Raw genomic sequence first — 16205 nt, 5'->3', positions numbered from 1 at the left:
AAAAAAAAAAAAAAAAAAAAAAAAAAAAAACTCCTTGCTTTTCCTTTTGAATTTAATTTTGTTTCTTATTATGGGATGCGTGTGTGTGTGTGTGTATGTGTGTGTGTGTCTTTCTGTCTGTCTATCTGTCTATGAGTAGTAGTAGCAGTAGCAGCAGCAGCAGCAGCAGCAGTAGTAGATTGGGCACATGTTCCAGCACAAATACAGAAATCAGAGGATGTCCTTGTGGAGCTCACTCTCTCCTTCCACTTTTACTTGGGTTCCGGGGATCGAACTCAGGTCTTTAGGTTTGCACAGCAATCACCTCTACCATTGAGCCATTTTATCAGCCCAGAATGTTTCTACTTTAAGAAGCAACATAAATCCTATGTTTCAAATCAAAGCAGAAAGAATGCAAAGCCTTTTTTTTTTTTTTTAATATCCTGTACTTCTGAGTGTTTCCGTCAAAGGGCAACATAGTCTATTTGGGTAAAGTGAGAGGCAAAGACAGGAAAACTCAAGTAGTAACAGGGAGATCAATGCAAGAAACCCTGGCTTCCTGAAGTCAGTTACATGCAGATGACTGATATGCATAGAATAGGGTATTGAGAAGCAAAAATAATTAAAGTTGTACATTCATTTACTCTAGAGTTACAAGTAATACATAAAGAGAGTCGAGATGTAAAGGGCTCAAAGTTAAACAATAGTTGTATTAAATTCAAATTGCTTTTCTCGGGGGCTGTTATGGTAAGATTTACAGTGAGGAAAATCAATGACCTCACATACAGTCCTGTGGATTACTGAAACATACAGCCATCGTGCTGTGGGGATAAGCAACGGCCCTTTCTTCCCTGAACTCTGACCTGGAGAAAGTGGTCAGACTTGGACACAGTGTCCCACGCAGATCATCTGAGGCCACCTTTCCACCGCCACGGCTGCAAATGTCTTCCAGGGCTCAGCAGAGCGCTGCCCGGTGGCAAAGGCTATGCTGGAACAGTGTCTCAATGGTCTAATTCAAGGGCCATCAGGAGTCACTACCCAAGATGTCTAGTCTTGAACTATCATTCAAATAAAGAACCCCCTTCCTTATCGTAACTCCTAAATGCCAAATGCTTTGAGCACACGATCTCTGTCATGCCCACCTAGGCCTTCAGCCCCCTTCACCTACCGAGACCCACTTCCCACTTCCTTCTTCCTGTGGTGGCCTGGCAACTACCTCTAACACTCAGCTTCAGAGTGACCTTGCAGGCGTGGCCACAGCACGCTTTCCTTGTGGCTCACACCCCTGACTGTGACCTCTGCTGACTCCACATTGCAAGCCCGGCTATTAGTGATATACAGAAGGCATTCTCCGCGGGCTGCCTACGAAGGAGCCAACCCCTCTGAGAGATGAACAGAAGGCTAGAGCAAACCCAGAGTGCTCGTATGGAAGTCACTTAGTTGCTAAAGCTAATCTCCACCGGAAAACCGAGGGCCCAGCGATCCTTACCTCGTGGGATTACCAGGGATCTGAATGAGATCACTCACTTGAAGCCTCTGAGTGTGCTGAAAACTCAGCACATGCTCAGTCTCCTGGTGTCCTCCAACCATATCCCTAACAACGGTAGGCCGACCAGTGCATTAGAATGCTTCCATTTTACTTAAAAAAAAAAAAAATCATAGACATGATGACATGCATGTGCATGTGCATATGTGCATGTGTGTGTATGTGTGTGTATATGTGTGTGTATGGGTGTGTATGCAAGACTAGCTGGCCAGCAAATCCCAGATATCTTCCTTTCTTTACCTCCTCACTGCCAGGATTGCAGCTGCAGGCTAAGACAAGCGGCTTTTTACGTGGGCACTGGGATCCTAACCCAGGTCCTCTCGCTACCCACTGAGCCACCCCTGCATCGCTTCCACAACCACTCTTAAGCTCTCTCTTTTCCAACAAGGGAGGGGTAAAGGGTTATGCTCCACACTCCCCCTAATTCGCTACAGCTAGCATCTAGTTCTAACACCACGTCAAGGGCACATGACTCATCCTGGGAACAATGAGGATCTGAGATGATGCAGCATCCTGGGAGCAGGGAGGATCTGAGCTATTAACTCTTTGAATCTCTCAACGTTTAATAGGCTAATAATAGGGAGCCATCTCAACAAAGCCTCCCTCAACAAAGAAACCTGCAAGCAGCAGTCGCACATGCTCAACAACACCCACTGTAATTGGTGCTGTCTTCAGAGCCTGAAAGTGACCGATGGCCCTTGATCCTTCCAAAGCAGGAGCAAATAAATAACTAAGAACGCAGTGATCCTTAGAAGAAAGGGCACTTTTTTTTTCCCTCAAAAGGGATGATCACCTTTGAAAGGTTTCAGAAAGACTTGGTGATGCTGCTGGTGTTGATGCTGGTGATGCTGGTGGGACCACATCTTTCCCTCAGGCTCTGCCTGAGATTTAAGGCAACAAAGTATCCAGGAGCAAGGCATGTGGGCGTTCCTTTCTACCTATTCTTCCTCATCAAGTAAATTCAAACCAGGAGTCAGTTTCTCTCTAAATGCAAGGATTTCCCCCCCCCTAGAAAAAATGAGAAGCCAGGCATCTCACAAACACACAACAATTTTTATCTCTAGATGGTCAGAGTCCATAAGTCATCATGTTAAGATCCTACCCCCATGGCCAACGGAGTGCATTTTACTTTATTCTCCTAAATCTCCCAGTCCAGCTTAGACATCTGTGTACAGAAGGTATTCAAAAGTGACTGGCAACAGACTCAAGCTGGTAACTTGTCTGGTGTGGTAATTAAGATCCTAATATTGAAATATTCCCAACCTTTACCAGTTTATCTATCTGTGGCCTAAGGGCCAAGCACTCTGGGCTTATCACTCAAAATGTACAAAAAGAAATCGTAAAAGCTCTATGTTGAAAATAGTCATAAGTCTCTCTCAGGTGATCTTTGTCATCCTATGTGAGTCACATGTGGGTGAACACACACACACACACACACACACACACTACCTGCTATACTCACTAACCCTAACAAGAGGATCCCAATATGGCCATGAGAGAGATGCCCAGTCAATGAGGAAGCACCCAAACTCTTACTCTTAAGCCATGCCCTGCAAAGAAAGTTGGCACGGGAACCAGGTGGAAGAATTCCTGATCGATCCATCCCAAGGAGGAGGCCCAGCCCTGCCTTGATGCTCCTTGCCTACACAAGCACTTGGCTCGAAGGTCATGCTTGCACAGTTCTGTGAAGGTAGGAAATGCCAATGAGTTGTTCACGTTTAAATGGTTGATTGTACATTTGATAAATTTCACCTTGAGAGGAGGAGGAAGAGAGAAGAGGAGGAAGGTGATGTGAGGAAGAGAAAGGGAGGGAGGGAGGGAGGAGGAGGGAAAGGGAAAGAAGGGGACAGAGGAGGGGGAAAGAGGAGAAAGGGGGTAGGGAAAAGAGGGGAGAAAGAGAGGGGGGAGAGAAGGAGGAGGCACAAGAAGCAAAGAGCAGCAAGGCCAGCCACACCAAGAACTTGACTCATGAAGCTACCCCACCCCCAAAACATTCTCTGCTAGGGAGAGCCATTGCATAGACTGTGAGAGGAAGTGGGTATAGCCTGGGTGCCCAGGGCTAAGGTTTGGAGCAGCAGGAACTTTCCAGAAGCAAGCAGGGAGAGCCTGTGGGCATCTGGCGTCCAACAAAGCTGCCTGGCTCCTCTGGCGACCCTGTCCATCACACCCTACTGCGGTCCTCACTGTTTGTATTCTCTACCTTTCCTGGGTGTCCTGTTAGAGAGAAAACTGTTGCTCAGGGGCTCCTCCCTCATTTTTTCTTAAAAAAAAAAAAAAAATTAAAAAAAAAAATTTAAAAAAATAAAAACAAGCCTCAGTGTTTCCAGCTAGGACATTATTACACTGAAGAAATAAATGTTTTTGAGCACTTGCTGCCAAAAATAAAAATAACTCCAAAATTTTCCTTCTCATTCTCTACAAATAAGTCAGCCTGCTGGCAAGGGTATCTGGGAATAGTTATCGATGCGACTGCCAAATATGCAGTGCACATGGGCTTGTCTATACACCAGTTAGCCACTCATGGGTGTGTCTATACACCAGTTAGCCACTCATGGGTGTGTCTATACCCTAGTCAGCCACTCATGGGCGTGTCTATACCCTAGTCAGTCACTCATGGGCGTGTCTATACCCCAGTCAGCCACTCCACTAGGGTCTTCCCTTGATCTCCAATCAATAGGCTGAACCCAGGGTGGAATCCTGGGAAGCAACATTGCCTGGAAGAGGGTAAAGCCACTGGGGGGGAGGGGGGCGGGGGGTAGAAATCTGCCTTCCTGGATCCATTCCACTTCCACCAATCATGGCTTCATGTTCCCCCATCACTGAACCTCCCCCCAACCCACCATGGAAGTCAAAGTTAAGGGAAAGGTATGAGCCAATCAGGGGAGGAAGAGCAAAGAGAACTCTGCTTTGGAAGGAAGAGTCACCAGTGCCCTAGGGAACTAAACGTAAGGTTAGGGAGCAGAATTAGGCAGCCAGCTCCTACATACTCAACGAGGTATTCTGACCATCTTTCCCCCTCTCCGTTTATTTCGGTATTCTGACCATCTTTCCCCCTCTCCGTTTATTTCTGTGAGAGTTTGTATGCAAAGAGGGGAAGAACACAAACAAGAAACAAAAATCACATGGCAAACCTCGACGTATACACTTGCAGATCGAGAACACCAGAAACAACCCAAAACCGACCTGCAAGGAATCAGAGATATCGCAGTGCCTTGATCCCTCAGAAACGACGGCCGTGGAGTCCCTCCCACCTGCTCAGCCATTTCCGGTGCTGCCCAGCCGGCTGCCAAGAAATATCAGAAGGCAAAAGAAGAAGAGTCCCTGAGACACTGCGCCATTCCCCAGAGAAGGGGCGTGGTGGGGAAGTCTCTCAAGTTTCATGAGCTGCTCACATGCATTCTGTGGGTGTCTGAGATGCCTACCAGTCCTTCTGAGGAGAAGAAGGTCGGTTTTTCTCTAAGGCCAGAGCAGCGCTAGAGAATGTGTACCAGTGTGCTTTTCCCTCCTCTGAGGGAAGTCTGAGCCTGAGAGACCTAAGGCCTGGCTGGCTGAGCCTGACCTTGATAGACCTTCCCGTGTGTTTCCACGGAGCTGCAGGTGACAAGAGAAGGTAAAGACTTGGCCAGCACTTGCCACAGTTTTCAACAACTCAAAAAGAAGCCCACTAATGATGGCTGCCGAGTCTTTCATCAAGGTGTTCCCAATGGGGATACGAGAATTAAGAACCAAATCAGGGAAAACTACCAGAAACATTCACTCCAGAACTGGCCCTTCCCACACACCCCTTCCTGGGCAAGGGGCAAAAACTGGCACATCCTCCCAGCCATGGGAAAAGCTCTGTTATTCTAGATCCTTGCCTAGACCTCCCCAAACATCCCTGAGGGCGCCCATCCACATGTTAGATATCAGATGAAGTGAATGAAGAAGAGCCAGGCTCACCAGGAAGCCAGGGAAGCAGGAGGCAGACCATCACATAGACTGTGGGTTACAAACAAAAAGGTCTTTCTCTGGGAAGTTCTTAAGTACCTGAGCAGGGTACACCCTAGAACTGAAAGCAGAGACTCCTATACCTTACAACAATTTGAGCACTCTGTAGACCTCCCCAGTCTTTGAACTGTATTATGCACAGCATTTCTTTTTCTTACTACATTATTAGGTTTTTTTTTCTTTCTTTTTATGCAGAGAAAGTCCTACCGGGTTCAACGAGGACTGTTTATAAAAATAAAAACCCAGGGGGCATCAATATTAATAGAGTGAAGCTAAAAAAGATATCGAATAAGCTTTGTGGGGCCCAAAAACAATGACTTAATTCAATCTGAGCAACTAGGTCATGCTCAGATTCCAGTAATTGTAAAATTTAGATATAATAAGGCAAGAACTTTGCTCCGCTTCAGTAGTCAAAATGAAGGGCCCATTCAAGGGCAAGTGCCACGGTCCAGGCCCAGCAGGAGAGCCAGGACATCTGAGTGGTGGATGCATGCCAAGGCAAGATCACCATCCGGTACTACCTGGGAACTCAACAGTACCACAAAGAGATTCTTCATATGAAGCACCAGTCACCCAGGGAGCACCAGAGAGGCTTCCAGGGACCACAAAGCCTCAGGAAGGTCTCTGCTTAGAGGAAGCAAGCGAACAGTCTAATCAAGAAAGAATTAGGACATATGCAACCATCCTGTTAACAGAGAGATAATGCTAAGCACCAGAGAGACAGGCACCATCAGACACTTCAACACACTCAGACCAGGACACGCAGTCAGACTAGCACACAGTCAGACTGGCACACACAGTTGGATATGTACAACGTATAGGCACACACTGTCAGACTGGTACACATAGCCAGAGAAACACACAGTCAGATGGGTCCACACTATCAGACAGACCATACACAGTATGGTATGTGCAACATACTATCAGTAGGACACACAGTGTCATATGGGCACACATTGTAGCAAGATGGCCAAGCAAACACATTCAGACCAGTACATACAGTTAGATAGGTGCACACTGTCAGACAGGCATATGAAGTAAGACAGGTTACACACAGTCAGACCGGTACACACTAGGTGCAAAAAGGAAATGAAGCAGCGAAGGTACTTTTGAGATGTGTGAATACGTGTGACCCAAATTAAGGAAAACCAGATAATTAAGCTTACTGGATTGCTTTCTCCTTGTTTAAAACTACCACTCATAACTTGGAGGGTAAATATTTGAATATGAGTGAAAACTTATATTCAAAGTCACTTAGACTAAGATATATTCTTCCAACTCAAATCCACAAAGCGGTCATTTGATTGCTGAAATGTTATCAATGTACTGCAGTCTTGCTGTGGTCCAATGAGGTAGCCACTGTGTCCATCAGGTCAGCCAACCTCAGGAGGCTGACCATTCTGGTTTAAATGATACTGCCAGAAGAGAAGGAAAACATGAATAAACATCCCGTAGGAAGAACAGCGCACTCTGGGAATGAGAGCCCAGGACCAATTACAGGGGAGGAATGGAAGAGGGAGGTGGATATAGGCAGAGTCCACGCCCAGCGATAGTCTGAAAAATGATTGCGTTTGTGTGTGCACACACAATTCAGCACATGTGTAGAGGCCTGTTTGACCTTCTACCTTTATATGTGATCTGGGGACAGAACCCGGGTGTCTAGGATTGCAAGACAAGTGCCTTTACCTGCTGAGCTACAGCAACATTTAAGCATCTTACAGATCTGCCTTCAGTTTCTGGAAGAACTCTGGAGGGCTGGCAAGATGGCCCCACAGTTAAGAACACTGGTTCCTCTTCTGGAGTACCAGGGTTCAATTCCCAACAGCCACATAGCCACTAACAACTGTCTGTAACTCCATTTCCTGAGCATCCCACATCCTCTTCTGTACAGGCAGGCAGGCAGACTAAACTTTAGTCCAAGCAGATAAAATAAATAAATAAATCTTTACATACTCTCGTATTTCAGCCCAATTGTCTTACATAAAATCTACAATAAATAAATCTTAAATAAAATCTTTAATCTCATTGACAGTGTGATTGGGCCTCCTCCAGGAGAATTTTAAACCCATGGTTGCTGACTAAGGACCTCCAAAGTTAAAGCAAGAGAACTCCAGCTCCGCATCACTTAGCCAGCTAAGTAGCTCTTGCCAGGGAATGCAATTGGGCAGGGTCAGAATGGGCTTTCCATATAAGAACATTTTAAAAGCTTTTAATGGGATGAATGCTTTGGCTGAATGGTACCAGGCAACATGGGAAATGGCACTTAATGTCCCAAGGGAGACAAAAAACAAAAAAAAAGAAACTTAAAAAATCAGTTTTTAAACCATTGTATGTAAAATTGTGAATTTACAAGAGAACTTGATACTTTAATTAAGTGTAAAAGGAAGTCTCCAATTTTCTGTCCCTAAAAAGCAAATGACTCCATAGAAAGACAGAAAGCTAACAGAGAGTAAAGCTCCTGCCAGACTGACACATGCTTTAGTTACCTAAGGGTATGTCCTCTCATAACCAAACATCGAATGTTATCATTTCTCCCACGTGACATTCTAGATTTCATTACTTGTAGTCTTAGCAGATCTTCCAGGATTATAACCATTTCTAATAAAGGCTGGGAATCCCAGAAAAAAAAAAAGAGAGAGAAAAAAAATCTTGTTCTTTTTGTTGTTGTTGTTGTTGTTGTTGTTGTCACAGTGTAAAGAAAAATACAATATTGTCAGCCTTCCCAATATTTCTGATCTCTTTGCTACTTTAGGGGTAAAAATATAAGCTGAAACAAATTTTAAAAAATAGCATTTCTGTCATAAATAAGGCAGAAACATTCCATGCATGTTATAAAAAAAAATTACTGCTGGCATATTTCTCAATATAGATGTGTGTTCTTACAATTCTTCTCTTTTCCTTTCTCAACTTTGGAAAGTAACATCTTCCTTATAACCTGGATTGCCAGCCGCGGGCAGCAATGGAAAAGGGCCAATGGAGAAACAAGCTGGGTCCTCTTATTGTCTAGCCATCTCCCTATGCATCAAAAGTGAAAACTTCCAAGAGGAGGCGAGGGTAGAAATCATACCAGGCTCACTGTCCTATTAGCAGAATTCCTCAGCCCCAACTGGTCCTCGTTCAGTAACCTATGTCCTTCCCTTTGGCGTGCAGGGCACCAATTCGCGCTCCACCTCTGCATTGAGCAAGAACTGGTTTCAGAGAACTCTCAGTTGAGTACCCTCGGGAGTGCAGGGCTCTCCATCCCTATGTACAACTTAGTAACACAGTGAGGAAGGTGTTTACCTTCCGTGAATAAAATCCAATGGCAAACACATCGAGGCATCCTCCAAGTCCGGGCCGGCTGACAAGAAACCGGATAATCACACAGAATGGTTGGCTTCCGTGGCCGGTAACCCAGTATGGTGGCTTTTTTCACGCTGAAGAATTAAGCCTAGATCTAGGGCAACGGGCAGACATCGCCTTCGGAAACATTGGGTATCTTATTCCTTCCGGCACTGTGACAAGCTGCACTCGAGTTGCCACTCGGGCTAAGACAAAGATCAGAGTGGCATTCGCTCTTCCCATTCAGCGCGCCTCAACCTACCCTGGGTGATGGGGGACCAAGGTGAGAAGGGCTCGGCCACCCTATTGTTACAGGGTTTGTGCTAAGGATGCTTGTAATGCTATTGACCAGGGGACTGCACACAAATCAGCTGTTAAAGAGCCTCAATCGACAAGGAAACAGTTCCTAGCTTAAAGGCTTGAGACTAATTAACCAAGGGTGAGGAGTGGGAAAGCTCCCAGACAGAACAGGAGTTCTCAAGACAGATAAAGGAGCACAAAGGACTCTCTCTCTCTCTCTCTCTCTCTCTCTCTCTCTCTCTCTCTCTCTCTCTCTGAAACTACCCTAGATTACATTACAATGATGGGCACGTGTCATTCATTATGCAATTGCTCAAACCCTCAAGAATAAACACCCAGAGGGATCACTAATGTAAGCCAGGAATTCCAGACTTGGAGGAGGGTTCGCTCCTGAGGGAGAAGGGATGGGGAAAATTGACTGGTCCTGTGCAGAGAATGATGAATGAGGATGGGAAGGCTATGCTGATGGGGAGGAGGCTGGGCAGGTGGAAAGCCCAGACTTTCTGTTCTTCAGGGTTGCTGAACCTTTACAGTGGCTTTGAAAATGAGGGTTCCTTGTTTGCTTGCTTGCTTGTTTGAGAGCTTAAACAACTTAGTCCTCAAATTCTCTCATTCACCCATAACTGTTTACAAAAGGAAAAAAAAAAAACCTATTGGGGAAACACACCCTAGGAGGCTCCTGGGTTTTCTTTTCTTGCTTTCCCTTCCCTCACTTAAAAACCACCTCCGGAAAGCCCCCTTTTCCAAGAAGCTATCTTATGATGTCTACAGAGCTCAAAGTTGCCAAGAAATGTCAGGAAACTCCCTTCAGAGAAGTGAGTCCTCTCTCTCTCTCTCTCTCTCTCTCTCTCTCTCTCTCTCTCTCTCTCTCTGGAGCTGGTCAAGTCTGCACTCTCAAGAGGCATGCATGCATTACAGACTACTCAACCATCACTCACCCTGATTACAGAACATTCTTCGGATTTCTCCGGGAAAGCCAGTCCTAACTCTGACTTGCTGGTTGCACACAGACTTTAAACAAAAGAATATGACCCCGGACACAGACGCAGGCTCCTCCCACTCTCTGATCGACATTCGACTAATGCCTGTAAGAAGGGAGGCTCAGACAGCTCTAATGTCACAGTCCTCCGACCTCTGTGCACCGCACCTGAGACTGCCTTCTGCAAATGCAGCTGGCTTGCATAGGACAATAAAGGCAGAGTTGGAAATGTGTGAATCTGGCAGTTTGAGTCTCTCTGTTAGAAGAGAATGATGCTCATGGCAGCATTTCACCTGGCCGACCGCCCTTCATTTACCTTGAAAGGCTTTCCTGGAAAGTCTATGAGACTGCAGAAACACTCCTGCCACACGAGAAACAAAAGTCTCCCAAACACAACCTAAGACAAAGCGTCAGAGAATCCCAAACACCCTCTCCTCCTACCTGGGAAAGCGTGTGGATTTGGCGACCCTCTCTTAAGGCACTTAGAACAGAGGATGTGCACAGTGTAGTGCAGTCCAGGCCATTCCTGAAGTAGGACATTCAGTTCCTCTACCAAAGGGGTGATGGCTTGCCATGCGGTCCATATGTTTGGTAGTGACGCATGGCTGGCAATGGACAGGGTGTCGGGCTGCAGGACCCCCTTGGCAGGTCTGTAACTCACCACCACGGGAACTTTCCCTCTATATGCAAAGATCTGAAATTTCCCATCCGACCTGTGCACCACGTGGCTGTTGATCTGAACACTGTAACGTGCGAACAATCCAGGTGGAAAGGTGAAGGGAAAACTATATTCGATCTGTAACTGTTCAGCCACAAAAGACTGCCCGGCTAGGTTGGTGCCATTAATCCAGGCCTCTGCATGGGGCACCTCATTCTGCACGTAGCATGGGAACTTGTACCATGCCGCGGAGCCATTCAAAGGCTTGCCTTTGGGTTTATTGAGGCAGTAACAGAGTCCCATCTTCTCCAACAGCTCCAGCAGGAGCTGCAAGTCCTGTTGGGCCTGGACATGAGGCTTAAGCAGCAACCGAATGATGTGGGCTGGCAGAAGCCCATGCAACAGAAAGCCTTCCACATAATGATGAAGCTGGGTGGCCCGGAGTGGGTCCTGACCCGGGCTGGGCACTGCTATAGTGGGGAAACTTTCCCCCTCCCCCTCCCCCTCTCCATTGGTCCCTAAGAGCAGTTTATGCAGCAGCAAAGAAGCATCTCTCTGGAAAAAGACATTGAGGATGTCAATGAGGCGGGTGAGGTTGTGGAAGACATGCTCCTTGAGGGCCGGGCTATCCTCAAAATAGAGCAGCTTGCCGCTCTCGTGCAGGTAGGAAAGAGCACTCTGGAGCCGGTCCTCAGTCAGACCTGCCTGCAGGCCCAGGCGGGCAGAGTCCCACCAGCTCAGCCACAGTCGTTGCGCCTGAGGTGGCTGGAAATGCAGTTCCTCCAGTACCTGCCAGGATCGCGGCAGGACTCGGTGTAAGTTGGGAAAGATTTCTCGGTGCTCAGCTACAGAGAGCAGCTTGTCTCGAAGGCGTTGCAATTGGAGGGGGTCCCGGCAGCTCACGGGCAACACGGGCGAGAGGATCTGCAGCCGGTGGTTAAGCAGGTATTGAAAATGGGCCTTGCGCCTCCGAAGGTTCTTGTCTGAAACACCGTAGTAGGCTGCGTGGGGGCTGGCAGAGCGCAGCTCGAAGTCCCGAGCCAGGGCCTCATCCACCACCTTAGCTAGATGGCTAAGGCCCTCTGCATCGTGCTTCTCCTGCAGGGCAATCTGTCGGTGAATGTCCAGACACTTCTCCTCGAGCTCCCGCTCCCCACACAGGTCCGCATGCGTGCCCACAATACACACCACAGCGTGAGGCACCCGGGCCCCCACCCGATGCAAGAAGGAGCCCACGGTGGTAGGAAAGCAGCGAGGTTCATAGGTAGCCAAGTTGACTACGAGCACATACAGGGCTCCTGGGGAAAGGAAGAAGGGCTGTATCACTTCATAGCTTTCATCGCCAGCTAAGTCATACACAATGAACCGCAAGCCCCGGGAAGCATCCGCTGTCCAGCTGGTCACCTCGATGCCCTTACTCCCAAGGGGAGGGAAAGGTAGGTAGCTCTTCTCCTTGTCCCCTCCTCCTTGCCCTCCCTCCACTTTGTCCTCAGTGAGGCAGTGTCGAAGCAGGGTCTTTCCCGCAGCCTTGTGGCCCATCAGGAGCAGCTTGAGCCGGGGCTGCACCGCTGGCTGCGAATGAGCCAGTTCCTTCTGATAGGCTGCGATGTAAGGGATCCCCTTCATGCAGACTTCGTAAGGGGGCTGAATCAGTGGGTTGTCCTTGATTTTCCACAAGCCTACCCGGGAGAGCTGGCCAAAGTTGTCCGGCAGCACAGCGATCTGGTTGCCCTGGAGCACCAGCTCCTCCAGGCCGGTCAGCTCCACAATGGAGTCTGGCAGGTACCGGATGCGGTTATTATCCAGCCACAAGGTGAGAAGCCGGCCCAGCCCGGCGATAAGAGAGGGCACTGAGGTGAGCTGATTGCGACTAAGGTAGAGCTCCTCCAGACCAGCCAGGGGCAGCAGCGCAGCAGGGAACTCCTCGAAGAGGTTGGAAGAGAGGTTGAGCATTTTGAGCCTCTGCAGACGGCTGAACTCATCGGGCAGAGCCTGGAGCCCGTTGTTATCTAACATGAGGCTCTCCAAACTGGCCAGCTCGCAGAAGCCGCTGGGCAGCGTGCCAAGCTCGGCCCCGCTAAGCCAGAGGATCTTGAGGGCACGCAGGGCACTGATATCCTCAGGTAGGCCTCGCAGCCGGTTGCTGGAGACGTCGAGCTCCTCCAGGGCAGCCAGCTGCAGCAGCTGCTGGGGAAAGGCGGTGAGCTGGTTGTGGTCCACGTCAAGGGTCCGTAGGTGGTTGAGGCAGGAGAAGGAATCTGGCAGATGCGCTAGCCGGTTGAAGCTGACATCCAGCTCCTCCAGGTGGACCAGGGCACCCAGCTGGGCAGGCAGGGCTGGCAGCTGGTTGTGGCTCAGGTTGAGTTTGCGCAGCTCCCTCAGGGCGCTCACCACCTCGGCTCCCAGGATGGTCAGCCGGTTGTGGCTGATGTCCAGTTCGGTAAGGTGGTGGCCTAGCTCTGCCACCGCAGGGGGCAGCCGGGTAAAGCGGTTCCTGCGCAAGACCAAGACGCGAAGGCTGCCCAGAGCTGACCCCAGACCTTCAGGCACATCCTCGAGGCTGTTGTTCCCCAGGTTCAGCACCTCAATGTCCCCGATGTTGGCCGGCAGCACCAGCTGGGGGGCATCGGAGGACTCCAGTGGATCGCCTCCGGCCCCCGGGCAGCTGAGCGTGAGCTGGCGCAGGTTGCTCCGCAGCTTCCTGGCTCGCAGGGCGGCGTCCCGCCACAGCCTCACCGTCTTCAGGTTGCCACTGTCCTTGCCAGCCATGGCGGGGCCCCGCGCCGACAACCCTCACGCCGGTACCGGAGCCCGCAGCAGCATGCCGCGCTGGACTCCGGCGGGCGCCCAGCTCCCGGGCCCTCTAGCTCCCGCTGCTCCCGGGCCACCACCCCTGCGCGGCCGGCGGCCGTGGGTCCTAGCGCAGCCGGTGGCCGGGAGTCCGCAACTGGAGGGCGGCAGCGACGCAGGCAGCTTTGGGGGGCTCCGGGCAAGCGGCTCGGAGCTGGGCTGCGGCCGCGCAGCGCGGCTTGCATTCTCCGTGCTCCCGGGCCATGGGCGCGCCGGGCAGCAGGGCCGCCGCCCGCCGCGCCGCGGAGGATGCCTGCTCCTCCTCCAGCTCCGCCCGCCTCGCCGAGCCTCGGTAGCCGACTCCGGCCCCGCTACCCTCGCAGCGGCGGTCCGGAGGCCGGCGGCGTTACCTCCGCGAGCTGCAGGAGGAGGGCGGCGCTCGGCTCCGCGGCGGGCATGCTGCGGGCGCAGGGCCGGGGCGCCGGAGGTGGCGGCGTCTCCTTGTCTCCGTTTCCCCGCGGCTCGAGCGGGAGCGCGAGCGCCGCGTCCCCGGCGCTGGGAGAACGCGATCGGGAAGCTACAGCGCCGCCCGGTGGAGCGGCCCCCACGTGACCGGCGGAGGCGCCGCTTGTTCCCGGCACCGCCCCAGGGGCGGGAGTTGCAAGCCAGCGCAGACTTCGGGGTTTGGGGGGTCCAGTCAAGGTGGGGATGGCGACGTGGACTTCGCCCTGCGCCAGGCGCACCAGATGCGGTCCTCAAGGCTGGTGTGGGACTCCGGGGTCTCCGGGTTGACTTGTCCTGCACCAGGCTCTTTGTTGGCCCTAGTCTCTAAGGATTTCTTATTCATCCCTAAGCATAGGATTTAGCTAGCTTTCTTGCTCACCCTTCCCATGCGCCCTTCATCCACACCTCTGTGGAGCCGGCAGAATTTAGGGACCCGGGTGTCAAAGGAGCTTAGAACAAGAGTGTAATTATAAAAGGCAGATGGGGGGGGGGGAGTAAACAACCTTTTAATCCATTTGATAAGCAGTTATTGGGGACTATTTGTGCTAGGACAACCGAAGCCTAGTTTTCAGCTCCCCTGGTTTGAGCCAGCACATCTCTGGCCTGTTGTGGGTGGTTGGGGGTTGGAGGCAATGCAAGATGTCTTATCCGGGCTACCCCATTTAGCGCCACAGCCGAATGCAACATGCTACATCTTGAATCCGACATTCCCGGTATTCTGTGGGTTCAGAGAAATGACCGTAGTATCAGACACATTCTCGCTGTTGCAGGGTTCAGTGTGGGTTTGTTTCCATTGAGAGGAAGTTGGTTTAAGATCATATCTATACTCAAGTAATCTCCGAATTTATCAAAGCCGTGAAACCTGTCAAGACCGCAGAGATCACCTCCACCACTCCTTTCCAGTTGCTTAATCACCTTATCTGAGGAACAGCGACAGGCAATGACTGGTTGAAAAGGACAGTCGCTTTCATAGAGGGTGTGGCCACTGATAGCTTGCCAAAGCTCCAGCAGTTGGCCCCATACCATGATAATAAGGGTAACACGAATTAGACTCAATTTGCAAGCAAACAAGCAAAGAAGAAGTGAGAAAGGCGTGGCGGAAACCAGTTAGGAGAGAAATCGGGGGGGGGGGGCTGGGGTAGAGGGAGTTGAAGGGTGAACATGGTCCTCAAATGTCTACATACTAGGAGTAAAGCTAGGAGAAATAAGCAACTAACCGATTCAATTCAGATCCCAAGGCTGAAAACTATTTGACTGCCTTCTTTAGATCCCCTGTATTTATTTTTTTTTTGAAAAATTTATATATGTATCCATGTTCCGTGTATTTGTCTCTTTAAAGAGAGAAAGCAACAGAAAATCCACCCCAGTGTTGGATACCAAGCCCAGGGCATGCATCCTGTGGTATAAATGGGCCCAGGGTTGTTAGTCTCTGACACCTCAGATAAAAACTGTAATTTAACTGTCACATTTATCTGTGGACTTCCTGAGAAATTAAACACTCAAAGATTCCAGTATTCTCTTAGAGGTGGTGTGTGTGTGTGTGTGTGTGTGTGTGTGTGTGTATTTGTGTCCTATATTCTGAGTCATGGTGGAGACTAAAATGTTTTTTTTCCCCCCCACAGAGGTAGAAAGGGGCCCAAAGACACTAAGCAAATTATAATCTGCCAGTAAATAGTAAAGGGACCTTGCTGAGTCCACAGGTAGGATGACCATTGGAGCACATCTTCCCCCACAATGTTTATGAGTGTGACCTCTGATTCTTCCACACGTCTACTTTTAATAAATGGAACAATCTGAAGCTTGTCCTGAGGAGAAAACCCTGGCAAGGGAGGGTATCTTAAATAGCTCTGCTTCAGTCCTAATGTGGTTTGGATGTATCTAAAGAGCCCTTGATAAACTGTTGCCCTCTGGAGCCACTGAAGAATCACTATCCTTCTATTGTAAATGTCTTCGGAAAACTCCTCTCCATTTGTCATTAGATAATCAATCATTTTGTTTATCTGCTTAAGAGAGCTGAGTGGGGTCTGGGACCTGTCAGCTTTTAGGCATGCCCCTTATCACCCCGGCTATAAAGGAGGTGAGTTTGCCTGCAAGGAACAATCCTCTACTTGCAAAGTCCTGCAAAATCCCTATGGCTAGAG

The 16205-nt window shown here is 49.7% G+C and overlaps 1 protein-coding gene across 2 annotated transcripts in view; it reads right to left on the bottom strand.

Moving 5' to 3' along the window:
• Positions 1-14138, bottom strand: part of Mfhas1 (malignant fibrous histiocytoma amplified sequence 1) — an 89691-nt gene extending 75553 nt beyond the window's left edge. For both annotated transcript variants that reach the window (XR_003842532.1, XM_021219392.2), the window contains exon 1: positions 10554-14138. Coding sequence is in view for 1 of the 2 variants with exons in the window: in XM_021219392.2 (XP_021075051.1) it covers positions 10554-13539 (2986 nt within the window). In the remaining variant the exon portion in view is untranslated. The remainder of the gene's footprint in view (positions 1-10553) is intronic.
• Positions 14139-16205: the final 2067 nt, after the last annotated feature.

This window comes from Mus pahari, chromosome 19 (genome assembly GCF_900095145.1).
Source record: "Mus pahari chromosome 19, PAHARI_EIJ_v1.1, whole genome shotgun sequence".
Classification (NCBI taxonomy): Eukaryota; Metazoa; Chordata; class Mammalia; order Rodentia; family Muridae; genus Mus; species Mus pahari.
Note: the sequence above shows the minus strand (reverse complement) of the source record. Positions and strands in the feature narration are given on the sequence as shown.